General features: G+C 45.3%; 1 protein-coding gene across 1 annotated transcript; it reads right to left on the minus strand.

The window, feature by feature from the left end:
* Window positions 1-1,575: 1,575 nt before the first annotated feature.
* On the minus strand, window positions 1,576-19,324 carry LOC109872998 (uncharacterized). The gene is made up of 7 exons (XM_020464451.2): window positions 18,880-19,324; window positions 16,169-16,480; window positions 15,567-15,833; window positions 3,921-4,259; window positions 3,659-3,790; window positions 3,384-3,446; window positions 1,576-1,902 (listed from the first exon to the last, which is right to left on the minus strand). The coding sequence occupies exons 1-7, from the start codon at window positions 18,956-18,958 to the stop codon at window positions 1,832-1,834; spliced, it is 1,263 nt and encodes a 420-aa protein (XP_020320040.1). The 5' UTR covers window positions 18,959-19,324; the 3' UTR covers window positions 1,576-1,831.
* Between the last annotated feature and the right edge of the window lie 3,193 nt (window positions 19,325-22,517).

The following is a 22,517-nucleotide window of genomic DNA, read 5'->3' on the forward strand; positions in this document are numbered from 1 at the left end:
AGAACAAGAATAGACTGATGAGCTTCAGAAGAGTTCTTTGTTGTTGGCCATTTTGAGCCTGTAATCGAACCCACAAATGCTGATGCTCCAGATACTCAACTAGTCTAAAGAATGACAGATTTATTGCTTCTTTAATCAGCACAACAGTTTTCAGCTGTGCTAACATAATTGCAAAAGGGTTTTCTAATGATCAATTAGCCTTTTAAAATTATAAACTTGGATTAGCTAACACAACTTTCCATTGGAACACAGGAGTGATGGTTGCTGATAATGGGCCTATGTAGATATTCCATTTAAAAAATCTGCCGTTTCCAGCTACATTAGTCAGTTATAACATTAACCATGTCTACACTGCATTTCTGATCAATTTTATGATATTTTAATGAACAAAAAATGTGCTTTTCTTTCAAAAACAAGGGAATTTCTAAGTGACCCCAAACTTTGGAACAGTAGTGTTAGATATTCCATTAAATATCTGCCGTTTCCAACTACAATAGTCATTTACCACTTTAACAATGTCTACACTGCATTTCTGATCAATTTTATGTTTTTTTAATGGGCAAAATAATTGGCTTTTCTTTCAAAAACAAGGACATTTCTAAGTGACCCCAAACTTTTGAACGGTAGTGTATATACCCTATACCATCTGAAACATCTACACTCCTGAGTAGGACTGATTTATTTACATGAAAAGGCTGGTCTTTAAACAAAGATGTATTTCCACTGAAATGTTCCGTCTGAAATTGTAACTAGTCAATGTCATCGTAGTAGCTATGGACGGGTGTTTGCTGTCTGTACCAAAGAATCACCTTGTCTTCATTTAGTTTGAAGCTACATGGCAGCACACAGTCCTCAGAGTAGAGACAGGTCACCAGAGAGACAAGACATGGCCTTTTTAAAAATAATGGCTACATATTCTTTAATAGAAGTTTAGATTCCAGAGGATAATGTTATATAATTGCAATCAAACATTTCTGATAATCAAAATTTGTAGTATTCTTACCTAGTATACTTCTACTCACACTTCTACTCACACATCTAGGTGTACACTCTTAGGAAAAAAAAGGTGCTATCTAGAACCTAAAGGGGTTCTTCGGCTGTTCCCATAGAATAACCCTTTGAATAACTATGTTTGCTTCCAGGTAGAACCCTTTAGGGTTCCAGGTTAGAACCCTTTTGGTTCCATGTAGAACCCTTTCCACAGAGGGTTCTACATGGAACCCAAAAATAGGGTTCTACCAGGAACCAAAAAGTGTTCTCCTATGGGGACAGCTGAAGAACCCTTTTGGAACCGTTTTTTCTAAGAGGGAATAACTGTACAACATTTTCACAATCTTAAATATCAAAATATGCCTGCAACACGCATTTTGTCCTATATAGAATTCCAAAGTTGTGTGGTCATGTTGTTAAAACGAAAGCTCAAATTCAGGACGAAAATGTTACGCTCCATTACGAACAGCATGGCAATGTCTATTTCTGTCTCGGTAGCCTGCTGTAGCTAGCTAGATACCTTAGAAGGGTAAGGTGTCTCAGAGTTGACAACTGTTCAGACACTCACAGATGACTGCTACAATGAATACTTAATTCAAAACTTTAATGTAAATTATGAAGACGGTACAGTTATTCAATTGTTTAGAACACAGATGTGCTCCACTGTAGAACAGTACTCTCCAATGATATAATTTCCCCCCATGAGAAAAACATGTGGGTTGTTGTCCATGGGCACATTTTCTAACTATCAGTCAAGCTACAAATGCATGGTTGATTGATGATGTCAGGTCTGTGATTAGGAACAGTATGACTGTCATCTAGTACGTCTTGTCAGTCAGAACTATGTATGGCCGTTGTTTTGTCCTGCTGTCAGCTGGCATTTATCCATTGGCAAATCATCAGATGTTTTAACTGTGAGGGAGAAATGGAAAGGCCAATTAGTAAGGCAGGGCAATAGGTATTAGCCAATGAAAAAATAACTAAAGCCAGCAGTATTTCCTTTCAGTGTACTTCAACCAAACATGAATGAATAAGAACTTTAGTATAACAGATAAATTCATTCAAATGATAGAAAAGTTCAAGTTTTATGAATGTTGTTAAGGCTAAAGGTATCTGGGCTGAAGGCTACACAAGTCACTTTTGTTTTGGCCTTGCAGAATGAGATAAAATCAGATACACTACATGGCCATAAGTATGTGGACACCAGCTCTTCGAACATCTCATTCCAAAATTATGGGCATTAATATGGAGCTGGTCGCCCATTTGCTGCCACTGTTCTGGGAAGGCTGTTCTGTTCTGGGAAGGCTCCACTGTTCTGGGAAGGATGTTAGATGTTGGAACATTGCTCCGGGGACTTGCTTCCATTCAGCCACAAGAGCATTAGTGAGGTCAGGCGATTAGGCCTGACTCGGAGTCGGCTTTACAATTCATCCCAAATGTGTTCGATGGAGTTGAAGTCAGTGCTCTGTGCAGGCCAGTCAAGTTCTTCCACATCGATCTCGACAAACAATTTCTGTATGGACCTCGCTTAGTGCACGGGGGCATTGTCATTGGGAAACAGGAAAGGGCCTTCTCCAAACTATTGCCACAAAGTTGGAAACACAAAATTGTCTACCATGTCATTATATGCTGTAGCATTAATATTTCCCTTCACTGGAACTAAGGCCCGAACCATGAAAACAGCCACTGCCCATTATTCCTCCTCCAACAAACTTTACAGTTGCCACTATGCATTGGGGCAGGTAGCATTCTCCTGGCATCTGCCAAACCAGGTTTTGTCCGTCGGACTGCCAGATGGTGAAGCGTGATTAATAACTCCAGAGAACACATTTCCACTGCTCCAGAGTCCAATGGCGGCAAGCTGTACACCACTCCTGACGAACAGTTATTTCCAGAGGCAGTTTGGAACTCCGTAGTGAATGTTGCAACCGAGGAGTGTGCACTACACACTTCCGCACTTGGCGGTCCCGTTCTGTGAGCATGTGTGGCCTACCAATTCGCGGCTGAACCATTGTTGCACCTAGGTGTTTCCACTTCACAATAACAGCACTTACAGTTGACTGGGGCAGATCTAGCAGGGCAGAAATTTGACAAACTGACTTGTTGGAAATGTGGCATCCTATTTAGGTGCCACGTTGAAAGTCACTGAGCTCTTCAGTACGGGCCATTCCACTGCCAATATTTGTCTATGGAGATTGCATGGATTTGTGCTTGATTTTATAAACACCTGTCAGCAACGGTTGTGGCTGAAATAGCCGAATCCACTCATTTGAAGGGGTGTCCACATACTTTTGTATATATAGTGTAAGACTTCTGGATTGGATTATAATAGGACAAAGGCCATACTGTATAATGATGAGTCCTGACAACTACTAAAATAGACCTACACTTACTAGTTTTCATTGGCTGCATCTCTGTGTCCTCCAGAGTGGTCCTATCAGCCTTCCCTTGGTTGGCTAGGGAGTTCATAAATCATATGAGTCATTACTTCCTTCATTGCCATGCGAGTATGAGTACAGAATGCATGGTGTTCAGAAGTGATTAATTTACTCTCAGGTATTCCATCACATTAGTTATAGTAGATTGAACAGTAGGATAGCAGACATCTCTTTGATACGCTGATATACTCCCACTGCAGGCCCGGGTCAAGACCTGTCTTTATACTTACCTCTTTGTTTTCTATACAGTAGTATAGCTGTTGTTACTAGTGCAACCACTGCAACTATTACAGCAATAACCCACATCTTGGAGTGACTTTCCCCTGTACGCCCAACCTGGTCTTCAGCATTTGGCATATTGTCTAGACGTTTGGACAATGTAAATGTGTTAAACATTCAGCATTATGGAAAGATGTGAACACTTAGCATCAATAACCTTGCATGCATAATAAGCACATAGGGTGTAAATCATTTAAAGGTATAATTGTGTACCTGTCAACGATCGCCGTGATGTTGACCTGATGGCGACCTGGGTTTGAACCATGTGTCTGCTCTGGAAGCCTGAGAATGTACAGGTGTAGGTTCCTGTGTGTTCCTGACTCTCTGGGTTGTGAAGAAGGAGGGATCCATCTCCCATCAAAACTCGGTCCTGCTCCAGTTCAACCCGGCCCTCCCAAAGGTTGGAGGTCCGTCTGGTTTGGCTGACATAGCTGAGGATGACCTTGGAGTTATCATTGGTTCTAGTGAAGGTCCAGGTGAGGAAAAAGTTCTGGAAGTTCTGTGGAGCCATGCAAGGGATGGACAGCTCTCGCCCTGCCTCTCCAATCAACTCTGTTGATGAAATAAGTTTATGAATTGTGAGCCAGGGAAAGCATGTTATTTGTGGCTCAGTTGGTAGAGCATGGCACTTTCAACGCCAGGTTTGTGGCTTTCGATTGGGGGACCAGTACAAAAAAATACAAAAATGAATGCACTGACTTATGTAAGCTGCTCTCGATAAGAGTGTCTGCTAAATGTAAAAGTTATATATCACTGTCCCTTAGCAGACTTCCCACTTGTAGTCACTCTCTTAAACACTAGAGGGCGTTGTTACCATAGAGATCCTATTAAATTACTTGAGGGGTTTCATAAACCCTCAAAGTTCCAGAATGGTGGGAAAATGGCAGCCATATTGGTCAGGGCGAAATGCAAACCACTCTAATTGGAACGAATGGCAATAGATGCATATAATCCAGATTTGACTCAAAACACACCTGCAGGAAAATTAAAGTAAGATATATCAGAAATGGTGTAATAGAATTATTGTCAACATAAAATATTGTCAAATAATTGTAAATACAGTTTATACAGGTTTTACACCAATTGTCTGTATAAATAGCCTCTAAAATATACAGTACCAGTCAAAAGTTTGGACACACCTACTCATTCAAGGGTTTTTCTTTATTTTTTAAACTATTTTCTACATACATTGTAGGTCATCAAAACTATTAAACAAATCAAAATATATTTTAGACTCTTCAAAGTAGCCACCCTTTGGCCTCCCGGGTGGCGCAGTGGTCTAAGGCACTGCATTGCAGTGCTAGCTGTGCCACCAGAGATTCTGGGTTTGAGCCCAGGCTCTGTCGCAGTCGGCTGTGACCGTGAGTTCCATGGGGCGATGTACAATTGGCCTAGTGTCGTCCGGGTTTGGGTAGGGATATCATGTCTCATCATGCACTAGCGACTCCTGTGCCGGGCGCAGTGCATGCTAACCAGGTCGCCAGGTGCACGGTGTTTCCTCCGACACATTGGTGCGGCTGGCTTCCGGGTTGGATGTGTGCTGTGTTAAGAAGCAGTGCGGCTTGGTTGGGTTGTGTTTCAGAGGATGCATGGCTTTCGACCTTTGTCTCTCCTGAGCCCGTATGGGAGTTGTAGTGATGAGACAAGATAGTAACTACTAAAACAATTGGATATGAAAAGGGGGAAAAAATTAAATGACAAAATGACTTGTTGACAGCTTTGCACACTCTTGGCATTCTCTCAAACAGCTTCATGAGGAATGCTTTTCCAACAGTCTTGAAAGAGTTCCCACATATGCTGATCACTTTGTTGCCTGCTTTTCCTACACTCTGCGGTCCAACTCATCCCAAACCATCTCAATTGGGTTGAGGTCTGGTGATTGTGGAGGCCAGGTCATCTGATGCAGCCCTTCATCACTCTCCTTGGTCAAATAGCCCTTACACAGCCTGGAGGTGTGTTTTGGGTCATTGTCCTGTTGAAAAACAAATTATAGTCTTATTTAGCGCAAACCAAATGGGATGGCATATCGCTGCAGAATGCTGTGGTAGCCATGCTGGTTAAATAAATCACAGACAGTGTCACCAGCAAAGCAACCCACACCATCACACCTCCTCCTCCATGCTTCACGGTGGGAACCACAAATGCGGAAATCATCCGTTCACCTACTCTGCATCTCACAAAGACACGGCAGTTGGAATTAAAAGGCTCAAATTTGGACTCATCATACCAAAGGAAAATTTCCATCGGTCTAATGTCCACTGCTCGTGTTTCTTGGCCCAAGCAAGTCTCTTCTTATTTTTGGTATCCTTTAGTAGTGGTTTCTTTGCAGGATTTCGACCACGAAGGCCTGATTCACACAGTCTCTTCTGAACAATTGAAGTTGAGATGTTGAGATATTTGAACTCTGTAAAGCTAATGCTGTGGGTTGCAATCTGAGGTGCAGTTAAATCGAATAAATGTATCCTCTGCAACAGCGGTAACTCTGGGTCTTCCTTTCCTGTGGCGGTCCTCATGAGAGCCAGTTTCATCATAGTGCTTGATGGTTTTTGCGACTGCAAGTGGAAGAAACTTTCAAAGTTATTGACATTTTCCGGATTGACTGACCGGATTGACTGACTGATCATTTCCCTTTGCTTATGACTATCTCTTTGCTTATGGCTATCTTCTGTATACCACCCCTACCTTGTCACAACACAACTGATTGGCTCAAAAGCATTAAGAAGGAAATAAATTCCACAAATGAACTTTTAACAAGGCACACCTGTTAATTGAAATGCATTCCAGGTGACTACATCATGAAGCTGGTTGAGAGAATGCCAAGAGTGTGCAAAGCTGTCATTGTCACACCCTGATCTGTTTCACCTGTCTTGTGCTTGCCTCCACCCCCTCCAGGTGTCACCCATTTCCCCCATTATCCCCTGTGCACTTATACCTGTGTTTTCTGTTTGTCTGTTGCTAGTTCGTCTTGTCTCGTCAAGCCTACTGGCATTTTTCCTGTACTCCTGTTTTTCTCTCTTGTCCTTGTTTTCTAGCTTTCCCAGTTTTAACCATTCTGCCTGCCCCGACCCTGAGCCTGCCTGCTATTCCGTACCCTGTGACACTGCCCTGGATTACTGACCTCTGCCTGCTCTGACCCTGAGCCTGCTGTTCTGTACCTTCAGACTCTGCTCTGGATTACTGACCTCTGCCTGCCCTTGACCTGTCGTTTGCCTGCCACCTGTTTTTGTAATAAACTTTGTTGCTTTGAACTGTCTGCATCTGGGTCTTCTCCTGAGGTCCGATTGTACGACCTGGCCATGACTGACGCAGTAGACTTGGACCAACTCCGCAACACCATCTCCCCCCAAGGAGCCACCATTGGGAGACACGAGGAGTTACTCCCAGGTCTTATGGACGGATTCCAGACCTTGGCAGAACGCCATGACTGTGCCTTGAATACATTGCTGGAACAATTCCGCGGATTATCTGTGAGTCCACCGGCCACGACAGTAGCCTCCCAGCCCCCCAGTAACACCGCTGTCAGCAGTGCGTCTCTCCAGGCCTTCCTGGCTTCCCAATAACCCTGCTTACCTCCCCCAGAACACTTCGCTGGACGGTCAGGAACCTGTCTGGTGTTTCTCTCCCAGTGTTCCCTCATCTTTGAGCTGCTGCCCTCGTCCTTCCCCCGCTAATGTCCGGGAGGGCTCTTGCCTGGGCTACTGCGGTGTGGGAGCAACAATCTACCGAGTGTTTCAGCCTGAAGGAGTTCGTGGATGAGGTGACAAAGGTTTCAATTCTCCCTTTTCTGGGAGAGAGGCTGCCCAGAAGTTACTCCAGCTTCGCCAAGATTTCCGCATTGTGGTGGACTATGCGGTTGATTTCTGCACATTGGCTGCTGAGAGTGCCTGGAACTCAGAATCCCCGTTCTACACATTCCTTCATGGATTATCGGAGGACGTTAAGGATGAGCTTGCAGCCCAGGAACTGCCTACGGATCTCGATTCTCTCTTTGCCTTGACCATCCGGATCGATGGGCGGCTACGGGAACATAGGAGGGAGAGGAGATCTGATTCCGGTCCCAATCTCTTGCCCTAAGGAATACAACTTGCCTCCCAGGAACCCAAGATTTCCGCATTGTGGTGGACTATGCGGTTGATTTCTGCACATTGGCTGCTGAGAGTGCCTGGAACTCAGAATCCCCGTTCGACACATTCCTTCATGGATTATCGGAGGACGTTAAGGATGAGCTTGCAGCCCAGGAACTGCCTACGGATCTCGATTCTCTCTTTGCCTTGACCATCCGGATCGATGGGCGGCTACGGGAACATAGGAGGGAGAGGAGATCTGATTCCGGTCCCAATCTCTTGCCCTAAGGAATACAACTTGCCTCCGAGGAACTCCAGAAGATTCCGGCGTCCACGTCCCCGAGAGAATCCGAGCTTACGAGAGTTCCCCCGAAAGTCTCTGAGGTCTGCCGACTCCCCTTTTTTGTAGCCAATGCAACTTGGCAGAGCTAGGCTGAACACTTACGCAGACTTAACACCCAGAGTTGTCTGTATTGCGGAACTGCCGGTCATTATGTGTCAACCTGTCTTTTAAGAAGACCAGGCTCATCAGTAGGTACGAGTACTCTGGTGGGCCATACGGAGAGTTTTTCTTCTCCCCTTACTCACACCCCTCTCCATGCCATCCTGCTGTGGGGTGACCAATCTAAATCTCCCTGGGTTCTCATTGACCCTGGGGCCGATGAGAGTTTCATGGACGCCACCCTGGTGTCTGAGCCGGGCATCCCCACTCAGCCCCTCTCTAGTCACGTGGATGTTAGAGCACTGGATGGCCACTCTATAGGCAGGGTTACCCACAATACTACTCCTATCCACTTGTGTGTGTCCGGGAACCACAGTGATCTATACAGTTTATGCTCAGGTTCCCGTGGTATTGGGGTTTTCTTGGCTCCAGCGCCACAATCCCCTTATCAACTGGACTGCTGGTACTATCATGGGCTGGAGCCCGTTCTGCCACGCCCATTGCCTGAAGTCAGCGCAGCCTGCCCCGGGACGTCTTCCTTTGGGCTCGGAAGAAGCCTCGGACCTCTTTGCCATTCCCGTGGAGTACCAGGATCTATGGGAGGTTTTCAGCATGGCCCGGGCCACTTCGCTTCCTCTGCATTGACCCTATGACTGCGGGAATGACATTCTCTCGGGCACTACCACCCCGGGGATGGCTGTATTCACTGTCGGGTCCCTGGCTGCAGGGGGTATGCGTCCTTCTGACTCCCCCGCCGGCGCAGGGTTCTTCTATGTGGAGAAGAAGGACGAAACTTTGCGCCCGTAAATCGACTACCGGGGCCTCAATGACATCACAGTTAAGAACCGCTACCCACTACCACTCATCGCCTTGGTTTTGGCGCCGCTCCAAGGGGCTACTATGTTCTCTAAGTTAGGGGAACGTTTACCACCTGGTACGGATATGGGAAGGTGACGAGTGGAAGACAGCCTTCAACACTGCTAGTGGACACTATAAATACCTGGTGATGCCATTCGGTTTGACCAATGCTCTTGCTGTGTTCCAGGCCCTGGTTAATGACGTTCTCCGGGATATGTTGAACCAGTTCACTTTCGTCTACCTCGATGACATCTTCGTCTTTTCCCGCTTAGCTCAAGAACACATTCTCCACATCCAAAAAGTCCTCCAGCATCTCCTGGAGAACCAGCTGTTTGTCAAATGCGAGTTCCATCGCTCCATCATCTCCTTCCTTGGATACATCACTTCTGGGAATGTGCAGATGGATCTGGGTAAGGTGAGAGCGGTAGTAGATTGCAACGTTTCTTAGGATTCGCCAATTACTATCACGGTTTAATCCACCCTGGCCTCTCCCTTGTCAGCACTCACATCTCCGAAGGTCCCGTTCATGTGGTCCCCAGCTGTTGACCGGGCATTCCTGGACCTTAAGCACAGCTTCACCACAGCTCCCATATTGATCCATCCGGACCCGTCCCGTCAGTTCATGGTGGAGGTAGACGCTTCGGATGTCAGAGTGGGGGCTGTCCTGTCCCAGCGTTCTGCCCTGGAACTTAAGCTGCATCCCTGCGCCTTCTTCTCCTATCGCCTTAACGCCACAGAGAGGAATTATGATGTGGGGAATCGAGAACTACTCAGGGTGAAGATGGCCTTGGAGGAGTGGAGACAATGGTTAGATGGCGGCGGAACTTCTATTCATAGTGTGGACGGATCACAAGAACCTGGAATATCTCCGCACCGCCAAGTATCTCAACTCCAGGCAAGCTCGATGGGCACTGTTATTCACCCGGTTCAACTTCACCATCTCCTACCACCCGGGGTCTAAGAATGTTAAGCCAGACGCGCTTTCACGCCGTTATTGCCCCCATTGCAGCCAGGGTGGCAGGTGGCCCACCATAGTTCCGGACATCTCCGCGTTCGTCGCCGCCTGCACTGTCTGTGCTCAGAACAAGACTCCTCGGTAAGCTCTGGCTGGCCTCCTTCAACCTCTTCCTGTCCTTCACCGTCCCTGGTCACATATTTCCCTGGACTTCGTCACTGGTCCCACTCCGTCTGATGGCAATACCACTATCCTCAAAGTGGTGGGCAGGTTTTCCAAAGCTGCCCATTTCATTACCCTCCCCAAGCTACCTCGGCCAAGGAGCCGGCCCAGCTCATGGTGCAGCACTTCTTCCGGATCCATGGACTTCCAGTGGACATGGTTTCCGACGGTGGTCCTCAATTCTCGTCCCGGTTCTGGAAGGCGTTCCGCACACTCATTGGGTCGTCGGCCAACCTGTCCTCCGGTTTTCATCCCCAATCCAAAGGGCAGTCGGAGCGTGCCAATCAGGGCCTGGATACAACTTTTCGGTGCCTCGTCTCGGGCAACCCCACCACCTGAGGCCAGAAACTTGGCTGGAGTACGCCCGGAAAACCCTTCCCTGCTCGGCCACTGGGCTCTCGCCCTTCGAATGCTCCATGGGTTATCAGCCCAAGCTCTTCCCTGAGCAAGAGGAAGAGGTCATCATACCCTCTGCCCAGATGTTCGTCTGCACCTGGAAGAGAGCTCGGTCTGCTCTTCTCACGACTACCTCCAGGTACCATCGACAGGCCGACTGCCACCGGACCCTGGTTCCCCGCTATCTTCTTGGGCAGAGGGTATGGCTGTCTACTCGGAATCTGCCCCTCCGGGTAGAGTCCCGCAAACCTCCCCCCCGTTTTATCGGCCCTTTTTCCAAGATCCTTAGCCCCTCTGCTGTTCATGTTCTGTTGCCCCACACTCTCCGTACACATCCCACGTTTCATGTATCAAGGATTAATCCTCTGTCTTACAGCCCTCTGTCTCCTTTTTCCGGTTTTGACCATTCTGCCTGCCCTTTCCCTGAGCCTGTCTGCGGTTCTGTATCCTGAGGTCTGATAGTCAACAGGGCAAAGGGTGGCTACTTTGAAGAATCTAAAATAAAAAATTAATGTATTTATTTGCTTAACACTTTTTTGCTTACTACATGATTCCATATGTGTTATTTCATAGTTTTGATGACTTCTCTATTATTCTACAATGTAGAAAATAGGAAAAATAAGGAAAAACCCTTGAATGAGTAGGTGTGTCCAAACTTTGGACTGGTACTGTATGTAAACAGATCAGAAATGTCTCAAATGTTTTTCTTGGAAAGCTGTGAATACTATTATGATCAATTTACAACTTGTCTAAGTCCGTTTGCCATGTTTCTGTCGATATTATGGAGCTAATTTGGAATATTTTTTGGCGTTTTCGTGACTGCAATTTCCCGGGCGATTTCTCAGCCAAATGTGAAGAACAAACCGGAGCTATTTCGCCTACAAAAATTATATTTTTGGAAAAAATTAACATTGGCTATCTAACTGGGAGTCTCGTGAGTGAAAACATCCGAAGCTCATCAAAGGTAAACAATTTAATTTGATTGCTTTTCTGATTTCCGTGACCAAGTTACCTGCTGCTAGCTGGACAAAATGCTATGCTAGGCTATCGATAAACTTACACAAATGCTTGTCTAGCTTTGGCTGTAAAGCATATTTTGAAAATCTGAGATGACAGGGTGATTAACAAAAGGCTAAGCTGTGTCTCAATACATTTCACTTGTGATTTTCATGAATAGGAATATTTTCTAGGAATATTTATGTCCGTTGCGTTATGCTAATTAGTGTCAGTCGATGTTTACGCTCCCGGACCCGGAATGGGGAGTTACTGTTAACTACCTCTCTCAAAGAGTGCGGTGTATAAAGTCAGAACATCTGCTGTCTTAGCCATTTCCTGTCACCAAGGATGTACCCCAGGGCTTAATCCTAGGCCTCACGCTCTTCTCAATTTACATCAACAACATAGCTCAGGCAGTAGGAAGCTCTCGCATCCATTTATATGCAGATGATACAATCTTATACTCAGCTAGCCCCTCCCCAGATTTTCTGTTAAACGCTCGACAACAAAGTTTTCTTAGTGTCCAACAAGCTTTCTCTACCCTTAACCTTGTTCTGAACACCTCCAAAACAAAGGACATTGTGGTTTGGTAAGAAGAATGTCCCTCTCCCCACTGGTGTGATTACTCCCTCTGAGGGTTTAGAGCTTAAGGTAGTCACCTCATACAAGTACTTGAGAGTATGGCTAGACGGTGCACTGTCCTTCTCTCAGCACATATCAAAGCTACAGGCTAAAGTTAAATGTAGACTTGGTTTCCTCTATCGTAATCGCTCCTCTTTCACCCCAGCTGCCAAACTAACCCTGATTCAAATGACTAGATGTTAGATGTTCTTACCATTCGGCTAGATGTTCTTTACCATTCGGCCATCAGATTTGCCACCAATGCCCTTATAGGACACATCACCTCACTCTATACTCCTCTGTAAACTGGTCATCTCTGTATACCCGTCGCTAGACCCACTGGTTGATGCTTATTTATAAAACCCTCTTAGGCCTCACTCCCCCATTTGAGATATCTACTGCAGCCATCATCCTTCACATAAAACACCCGTTCTGCCAGTCACATTCTGTTAAAGGTCCCCAAAGCACAAACATCCTTGGGTCGCTCGTCTTTTCAGTTCACAGCAGCTCTTAATTCAAAGACTCAATCAGACTCAATCATGGACACTCACACTGACAAATCAAATCAAATTTTATTTGTCACATACACATGGCTAGAAGACGTTAATTCGAGTGTAGCGAAATGCTTGTGCTTCTGGTTCTGACAGTGCAAGTGACTAGTGATCTATTTGTTAAAGAGGCCAGTGTTTGGGTCTCCATGTTGGCAGCAGCCTTTCTGAGTTTGTGATTGCTGTTTACCAGTCTGATGGCCTTGAAATAGAGACTGAAGAACAGCTTCTCAGTCCCCGCTTTGATGCACCTGTACTGACCTCGCCTTCTGGATGGTAGTGGTGTGAACAGGTAGTGGTTGTTGTCTTTGATGATCTTCTTTTGCCTTCCTGTGACACCGGGTGCTATAGGTAATTTCCCCAGGGATACATTGTGCAGACCGCAGCACCCTCTGGAGAGCCTTGCGGTTGAGGGCAGAGCAGTTGCCATACCAGGCTGTGATACAGCCCGACATGATGCTCTCGATTGTGGATCTGTAAAAGTTAGTCAGGGTTTTGGGTGACAAGACAGATTTCTTCAGCCTCCTGAGGTTGTAGAGATGCTGTTGCACCTTCTTCACCACACTGTCTGTGTTGGTGGACTATTTCAGTTTGTCGTTGATGTGTACACCGAGGAACTTACAACTTTCCACTTTCTTCACTGCTGTCCCTTCGAAGTGGATAGGGGGGCTCCCTCTGCTCTTTCCTGAAGTCCACGATCATCTTTGTTTTGTTGACGTTTAGTGAGAGGTTGTTTTCCTGACACCACACTCCGAGTGCCCTCACCTCCTCCCTGTAGGCTGTCTCGTTGTTGTTGGTAATTAAGCCCACTACTGTTGTGTCGTCTGCAAACTTGATGATTGAGTTGGAGGCGTGTATGGCCACACAGTCATGGGTGAACAGGGAGTACAGGAGGGGGCTGAGCACGCACCCTGAGCACGCACCCTCCACCTCGCTGTTGAGGGCCAGCGAGGTGGAGATGTTGTTTCCTACCTTCACTTCCTGGGGGCGGTCCATCAGAAAGTCCAGGACCCAATTGCACAGGGTGGGGTTGAGGCCCAGGGCCTCCAGCTTGATGATGAGCTTGGAGTGTACTATGGTGTTGAATGCTGAGCTGAAGTCAATGAATGGCATTCTTACATAGGTATTCCTCTTCTCCAGATGGGATAGGGCAGTGTGCAGTATGATGGCGATTGCATCGTCTGTGGACCTGTTAGGGCGGTATGCAAACTGAAGAGGGTCCTAGGGTGGCCGGTGTCGTGTCTTTACTATCATTAAATGTGATATCTGCTGGAGAGAGTCAACAGAAAAGTCTCTGGTTGTGTTTCCCGGAAGATCAAAGTCGTAGGTGGTTGTAGGTGGTTAGAATGGAAACTTCATAGTACCATTCAGAAATCTTCTCATAGAATAGATGCTTCAGCAGTTCTCTTTATTCACGTTCAAAGTTTACGTCATTTCTAGCTGCAGACTAGTAATTGGTGTCGTCTAGAATTTGCTTCTTCTGTAGTGAATCGATAGTCCCAGAGTGGAACCATTTTCAGAGTTTAATCATTTCCAGCCGTGTAGCCAATGCTCCACGTTGGTATAGTCTTGTCCTTTGATAGAGTTGTAGTTTAAACCACTTCCAGCGTCACCTGGCATGTTATGATCATGTGTGAATTTCTTCAGGAGCAGGTTTAATCCTTTGTCGATGCCTAATGTGATGTCTGGGCTCACGGGGGTGTGGCCAATGACTAGTTAATCTTCATATGAAAATCCAAACTCTCATTTAGAATGTTCATATCACATTACATCTTTTCACAAATAGGTTAATGTTTAATCACATACCTTTCACAATATTTAGATGTAAACCTGACAGCTGGGAAATGTACACTTTAAGAGATACCGTTTTGTGTGTTTCCTGTCCTTCGTGAGATCACCAAATGAAACACACTTGTCATAACTGGCCCTTAAGTGTCCACGGACCATTTACACATTCTCAAAAGTAGAAATATTGTTTAATTCTCCCATTTTGGGGATTTAGGAGTTTTGCCAAGTGAAGTCCTTTGTTCTCTCCCTATGCTCTCTCCCTCTCTTTCGGCATGACCAGGGGGAGAGAGTCTCTGCCAGGAATTTATGACCTGAGATAACAAAACCTGGGTTTAGGAGAGAGAGGGAGAGCGAGGGGGGGAGCCACGATCTACACCCAGAAAGGGCCACGTCATGACACTGGTAAGGTGGAGGTGATATAATCCTTGACTAGTCTCTCAAAGCGCTTCATGATGACAGAAGTGAGTCATTTAGTTCAGTTATCTTTACCTTCTTGGTTATAGGAACAATGGTGGCCATCTTGACAGGTGTGGCTGCTTTGCAGGATGTATTGTTGTCCCTACTTTCTTACCCTTTGTGCTGTTGTCTGTGCCCAATAATGTTTGTACCCTGTTTTGTGAGGCTACCATGTTTTGCTGCTGCCATGTTGTGTTGCTACCATGTTGTTGTCATGTTGTGTTGCTTCCATGCTGTGTTGTTGTCTTAGGTCTCTCTTTATGTAGTGTTTCATTTTAATCCCAGCCCCCGTCCCCACAGGAGGCCTGTAGCCTTTTGGGAGACCGTCATTGTAAATAAGAATTTGTTCTTAACTGACTTGCCTAGTTAAATAAAGGTTAAATAATCGTTTTATTTTTGTAATAACAGTCACTCCCAGCAGTGTATTACTGTTTAAATGATCATTTATCAACCATAAACTATGCATCTGCAAAATGAGAGAGAAAGAGAAAGACAATGCTGATTATGCCGTACCTCGTTTTTGTAGTGAGCTCTTCCATGACTGTGATCCATATGTGGAATTAACGGTGCAGACGTAAGTGGGGGTATTTCCAAACATTCTCAGTTTGCTCTGAACAGAGTAGAGGCCCTCAGTGTTGGGTGCCATATGTGTGGTGGATCTCAGGTTGGCTTTAGGTGGCAGAGTGGACCATTGCACACGGGGAGCAGGGAAGATATCCTTAGACAGGCACTGAATCTCTGTGTTCTTACTTATCTCCATAGTAACCATCTTGATGGGAGCTAGAATAACAGTGACAGAGAGCCAAGGTTAGAGAGTAATAGCCTTGAGTTGTTTCACTACAAACAGCGAATTTGAGAGCAAAAACCATTCAAAAGGTTTTTGTACAGCAAAGTTACAAAACCAATAACAAAAGCAAATACTCGACTCTTGGCTTGGCATCAGTTTAGCAATTTGGCTCTAGCTCCAATAAAGCGGTAGCTGGTCGACAAACAATGATTCATGTCTCTTAACAGAGGGTATTTTACCACAACCTATGCTGAAAGAATTTGATATGTGAAGTGGATACTCAGCAGCATACTCTAGCCTCGATACTAGCGCCAGCGGTACAACTAACCCTCCACTTTCATGATGATAAAGGACTCCTGTTGTCCCAGAGTGCTGTTGACCAGACACCTGTAGCGACCTCGGTCCTTGATGCCACACTGGCTGAGGTGGAGCGAGGCGTTGCCCCGGGAGAGCTGGTCCTGAAGCAGGTACATCCTGGTACGGTGGCCCTTGGGAGGCTGGTCCGACTGGTCTCCACCCTGATGGGAGTGGCTGAGGAGGAGTAACTCCTGGCGGTACCAGCTGATGATCTCATTTCCACTGGGTTTGAAGCTGCAGGGTAGCACACAGTCTTCTGAGAACAGGCATGTCAAATGGGCATCTAAGGGAGAAGTAGAGAGAGAACAGTTTGGGAAAATGTGACCTTCATTTAATAATTAGTTAACATTCTTTTTTTTTAAACGCAAAAAATCCAGTGTTGCTATGTCAAACGGTTTTGTTATATTTTTTTATTTCAGTCTTCTGTGACGTATATAAAGTGCATTATTTCGATGCAAACACAAAATGTAATACATTTCAACTCCATATCTGATACGGTACAGGTGTATTATTTTTTAAAGCCCATAACTATGTGTTTAAGGTATATAATTTTGTTTCAAAGTAGATTTAAGACCACCAAGAAACACTGTGTGTGACCCCCTATTTAGCCTACTGCAGTAGAAGGCGGAATGAACAAAATGTTCTCTCCATTCCTATCTTTTTCTTTCAGCCCACAACACCTACTCACAGTGTGTCCTTTCCATACCGGTATATCACGTATGACGTGTACTGAATCCTCATGGTAATGAGTGAACTTTTCTCCCCCTCTTACCATCTTGCTATAGGTTGTGTTACTCTCACGGTTCTGAAACATTCTCTATGTTTCGTCTTACCCAACTGTAACATGCAGTCCCAGCATTTTAACCACTACACAACTCACAGTGAGCACCGGCACCTATGGTTATGGTGGCACTTCTAAAGCCAAACATTACATACATACATTACAATGTTTGAGTTAAATGCAGAGTTTGACACTGGATAAGTATTAGATAATACCCTTGAAACTGGTAATCACACAGCCTATTCTCAACATCCGTTCTTTTCAGTCATTTGTTTTGCACTAAATGTGGTTGCGACAAGACATTGCACTGTGAATGAGTAAATGTAAGGGCTTTTTACTGCCAAAATAACAGTGGTAACACCAGTGAAGTCCTTCACAGACAGAGCACCCACTCAGAGTCAAATAGAGTGCATGACTATATAGAATTAGCATGTGTGCAAATGTGTGGAGAGTCAAGGGCGTCCCTGTGAGACTGTGAGCTTCTCCTCAGAGTAGACGTCTTTCATCTCCTCAGCAACATTCCAAACCTAAGAGACAGCTGACCTGGGTCCCAGCATGGTCTGGCCAGTCTAAATACTGAACAGGGCAGTGGGGCCCGGCCTCCCTAGTCTCCCAACCAGAACAAACAGAGGCATGCCGAGGGCCAGAGGGCCAGCTATCCCAGACGCCATGGGCAACTGGATTCCTCAGAGAGAACACATCTCGACTCCTGCCCACTGACTGACCACCTCTCAAGGATTTACAGGGATGTGGACCATGTATTTCCACATGCTCAGCAATAGAGGCTCAGCATTGCCTTGAAGGATGTTTTTACTTCATACATTCTCAGATTTGCTGAGGATGGATAGAGACTTCATCGACAAGTTACATGAACAGTGCAGTGACAACATGTCATTTCTGTTGTATAGAAATGGTTGTTTGTATTCAGAAAACTCCTGGTCAAAACATCATCTTTAAACTAATTCTTTTACACTGGATTTGTCTTATGGAAAATCCCTCTCCTTTTAGGACCACATGTTAAAGTAGTTCTTGTTCTTTTTTTCAGCTGTCTGTCTCGTTTTAGTTTTGCCCAGAAGAACTGTGATTTCTTGTGCAGTGAAAGGGACACAATGCAAAAAGCATCTGTTCCATGAACAAGAGATGTAGAGAGAAAAAAGTGTACCAAAACACTCTTCAGCCCCGCTTGAACAAAAAGGGAAACATTCCTTACCCCAGGACACTTCAAACTGGTGACTATCATTCCTTACCCCAGGACACTTCAAACTGGTGACTATGATTCCTTACCCCAGGACACTTCAAACTGGTGACTATGATTCCTTACCCCAGGACACTTCAAACTGGTGACTATGATTCCTTACCCCAGGAAACTTCAAACTGGTGACCATCATTCCTTACCCCAGGACACTTCAAACTGGTGACCATCATTCCTTACCCCAGGAAACTTCAAACTGGTGACTATCATTCCTTACCCCAGGACACTTCAAACTGGTGACTATCATTCCTTACCCCAGGGCACTTCAAACTGGTGACTATCGAGGAAAATAAAGAAAAAGGAGTACATTGTTTCTGCATAGATCTGATTATTTATTGACTGGACACATCATGCAAGCAGGTTTACATTTTGGCGTAATCACCTCTATCAGAAGCAGGTAAGTAAGTTTGCTTGTCTTTATTTTCCTGGACACTCACCCATTGAAGTGTCCTGGGGTAAGAAATGTTTTTAGATATAGATGTATCTTAAAAGATTAGATCAAATGTTAGTGTTTAAAGGCATACAGCAGTCAGATTATTTGTTTCCTTACACTAAAGACATCCCGTGCCTTAAACCTTGGCCCATGAGCCTATCCTGACAATTCTTGCACTACTACCTTTAAAAGAGGATAGAGAGGTCTTATCCTTACCTGGGATCTTACACTTTGCCAAGGTGAGAATCCACAGCAACCTCAAAAAAGCTTGAGCAAGTGCCTTTACCATTTTCATTCATTCACAAAGTCACAAGTATGGTTGCTGTTGACTCCCGTCCTGATTCCAATCAGTAGCAATCTTAAAGCAATTAGGAGCCCTGAATCACAATTAGTGTCTTGGTCTCTCTTAGATCTCACATTTCAGCCTCTTGGATGGTGTAGATCAAAAGCACTTGCTGTCACTTTAAAGGTTAAAGGATCCAGATGGAAAATATCCTTGTAAACACAAATGAGAGCCAATGAGTCTGAAACTCACTGCCACAGACATGCGAAAGGGCCCACCTGGAACCACTTGTGTCAGAGAAGAAAAGCAGTTTCCCTGTCAGAGAAACTAGCTCCTCTCACAGTGAGAAGAGAGGGACTGTAAGAGGAAGGGAGAGCGAGAAGGAGGGAGCGGCAGGGGACAGGCTGGTTTGAAATACACCCCCTTCTACAGAGGCAGAGGCACGGTGGAATCATTGGTTACAATGTGTTACTTGGAAACGCCTCTTTGCTTCTTACCTGCCTGTCACTTTGCTTTGCTGTCACTTTAAAGGATCCAGATGGAAAATATCCTTGTAAACACAAATGAGAGCCAATGAGTCTGAAACCCACTGCCGCAGACATACGAAAGGGCCCACCTGGAACCACTTGTGTCAGAGCAGAAAAGCAGTTTCCCTGTCAGAGAAACTAGCTCCTCTCACAGTGAGAAAAGAGGGTGTGTAACAGGAAGAGAGAGCGAGAAGGAGGGAGCGGCAGGGCAGACAGGCTTTACTGAAATACAAACCCATCTACAGAGACATCGAGGCACAGTGGAATCAATGGTTACACTGTGTTACTTGGAAATTTCTCTTTCCCTCTTATCTCCCTGTCAAACCTCCCCACCCCTTCCCCACCCCTCACACTCAGTGCCTCATAGAACCTCTTGTCATCTGATTGATTTCTTTCCATGTCACTCTGTATGTCACCATTTTACATCTCACACCTTCTCTGAGTAATAAATGTGCACACAGTAGACTAGGTATACTGTTCTTTTCATATTGTAGTTTCCACTGAAACAGTATATTTTCTTGTATCTTCTAGTTCCATGAAAGGCATGTTCTTTATCTCTCAAGCCTTCAATACCTTCATTAATCATGGAGAACTGGTTTGGACAAGAAAAGTGGGATGTCAAAGTGCCCTGCCACTAGCAGGCAGGCATGAGGTTAACCACAAGGCCAATTATAGTTCAATGTGGAACGTATTCAGTCATTGTTTCTGTCTGCCTCCCACTGGACACTACTGCCACTGTGTTATACACACACGATCACAGACCACACTAAACCTGAATCCTAATCTATTTATTGCTGTGGCTGAAGGCACCTAACGTTCAGGAACCTTTCAGGAAGTTTGCCCTCACGTTGGATGACGCAACGTGTTTTCTCACGTTAGTTCCTTGTGTTCCGTGTCATTGGCCTCCAAGGGGTGAAATAAAACCATAACAATTCCACATTATGATGAGTCACTAATGATAAGTGTCCTATTTATCCCATAGTAGCTGATAAACAGAGATGAGCACAGAAAAAAACCCACAATCCTTTCAAAGCAGAATTGTGTGTCAATAATGAGTGGTTGGGGTTTTAATGCCGCCAGAGTATCTGTCTATCATAGCAAACATGTTTTAGTGTGGAGGCCTCACTCTGTTGCCATGATTAACCAACAGCGAGTGATTGAGAGATGATCATGTATTTACTCCATGATGTGTAGCTACACCTCTCCTTTGCGGTCCTTAGGAGGCGCGTGTGAGGGGAAACCCCAGCTCCACGACAATGCCTCTTAAAGATGGCGGCACTCATCTCTGCCCTCAATCAACGCTAATCCCAGATTAAAGGAGCATGCCACTGGACTGGGATTATGCTGTGGGCGCTTTCATTTGATCATTGATTCTCTACCAGTCTCTTCCTGACTCAATGTTATACTTCCTCTGGTGTATTCTTTTTTAAATGTTCTAATAATGTGTGTTTAGTCATCACTGTAATGTATTTTCTTTTCTCTGTGTAATGTGGTTTAATTCTGGTTATATTCCAGTGACTAAACCTTGTTTCCATCCATTCCCAGGCAATTATACCTATGCATATTACCAGCAGTAATCCAAAACCCCTTGTGGTGACATTAGTAGACTCTCTGGTTGATAAGAGCCAACATTTAACTGGCCTGACATTCATGACTGGCCTACATTAGTCAGTAAAGGAAATCATTGTTGTAAATAACTGGAAAATATGCACTGATAGCCTTGAACTATAGACTTTGCATAGCCAATATCTAATCATATAAAAGCAGCTATGAGACCACTATTTTAGTTCAACTTTATAATCCACACAACCGTAACAGAAACATGGAGAGTACATGCACATTTCTGTTCCCTTCGTGGATATATTCACGGGTGTATTCTATGAATGATCATGATCATGGAAGAGTACTATTACTATACTATTCAGTGGCATGGGCAGAAATCCATTGATGGCAGGGCCAGCAGGGCCATCATTTAATTAGGCTACCCTATACCACAAGCCCCCGTCTGGAAGTTGGAGAATTGTGCATTTTTCAAAAGCCAAGCTTTCCTCTGCAATTTAGTGCCATTATCATTATGCTTAATTAAAAATAAATTAATAATATATACTACCTTTCAAAAGTTTGGGGTTCACTTAGAAATGTCCTTGTAAGGCCTCCCGGGTGGCGCAGTGGTTAAGGGCGCTGCAGTACAGCGCCCAGGCTCTGTCGTAACCGGCTGCGACCGGGAGGTCCGTGGGGCGACGCACAATTGGCCTAGCGTCGTCCAGGTTAGGGAGGGTTTGGCCGGTAGGGAAATCCTTGTCTCATCGCGCACCAGCGACTCCTGTGGCAGGCCGGGCACAGTGCGCACTAACCAAGGTTGCCAGGTGCACGGTGTTTCCTCTGACACATTGGTGCGGCTGGCTTCCGGGTTGGATGGCGTTGTGATAAGAAGCAGTGCGGCTTGGTTGGGTTCTGTATCGGAGGACTCATGACTTTCAACCTTCGTATCTCCCGAGCCCGTATGGGAGTTGTAGCTACTAAATGATAACTTGGATACCACGAAATTGGGGAGAAAAATGGGTCCATTAAAATAACATCAAATTGATCAGAAGTATAGTGTCGACATTGTTAATGTTGTAAATGACTATTGTAGCTAGACTCATCTGAGTCTGATCTTGGGTTCCCCTGTGTCACTTCGCCTAACATGACTTTTTCAAAAATTTCTTACATTACAGCCGTATTATTAACTCAGGTGCATCCTGTTTCCATTAGTCATCCTTGAGATGTTTCTACAACTTGATTGGAGTCCACATGTGGTAAATTCAATTGATTGGACATGACTTGGAAAGCCACACACCTATCTATATAAGGTCCCACAGAGCTCCAGAGTTCCTCTGTGGAGATGGGAGAACCTTCCAGAAGGACAACCATCACTGCAGCACTCCACCAATCAGGCCTTTATGGTAGAGTGGCCAGGCGGAAGCCACTCCACAGTAAATGCACATGACAGCCTGCTGGAGTTTGCCAAAAGGCACCTAAAGGACTCTCAGACCATGAGCAAC

Source organism: Oncorhynchus kisutch, linkage group LG28, assembly GCF_002021735.2.
Source record: "Oncorhynchus kisutch isolate 150728-3 linkage group LG28, Okis_V2, whole genome shotgun sequence".
Lineage (NCBI taxonomy): Eukaryota > Metazoa > Chordata > Actinopteri > Salmoniformes > Salmonidae > Oncorhynchus > Oncorhynchus kisutch.

Excerpts from the sequence above, each read along its gene's own strand:
- LOC109872998 (XM_020464451.2), bottom strand. The coding sequence starts at position 18,958 with ATGAAAATGGTAAAGGCACTTGCTCAAGCTTTTTTGAGGTTGCTGTGG. Across the intron at positions 4,260-15,566 it reads GAGCTCACTACAAAAACGAG|AGTTGATTGGAGAGGCAGGG; the intron begins GTACGGCATAAT and ends TTTCATCAACAG. Across the intron at positions 1,903-3,383 it reads GATGCAGCCAATGAAAACTA|TTAAAACATCTGATGATTTG; the intron begins GTAAGTGTAGGT and ends TCTCCCTCACAG.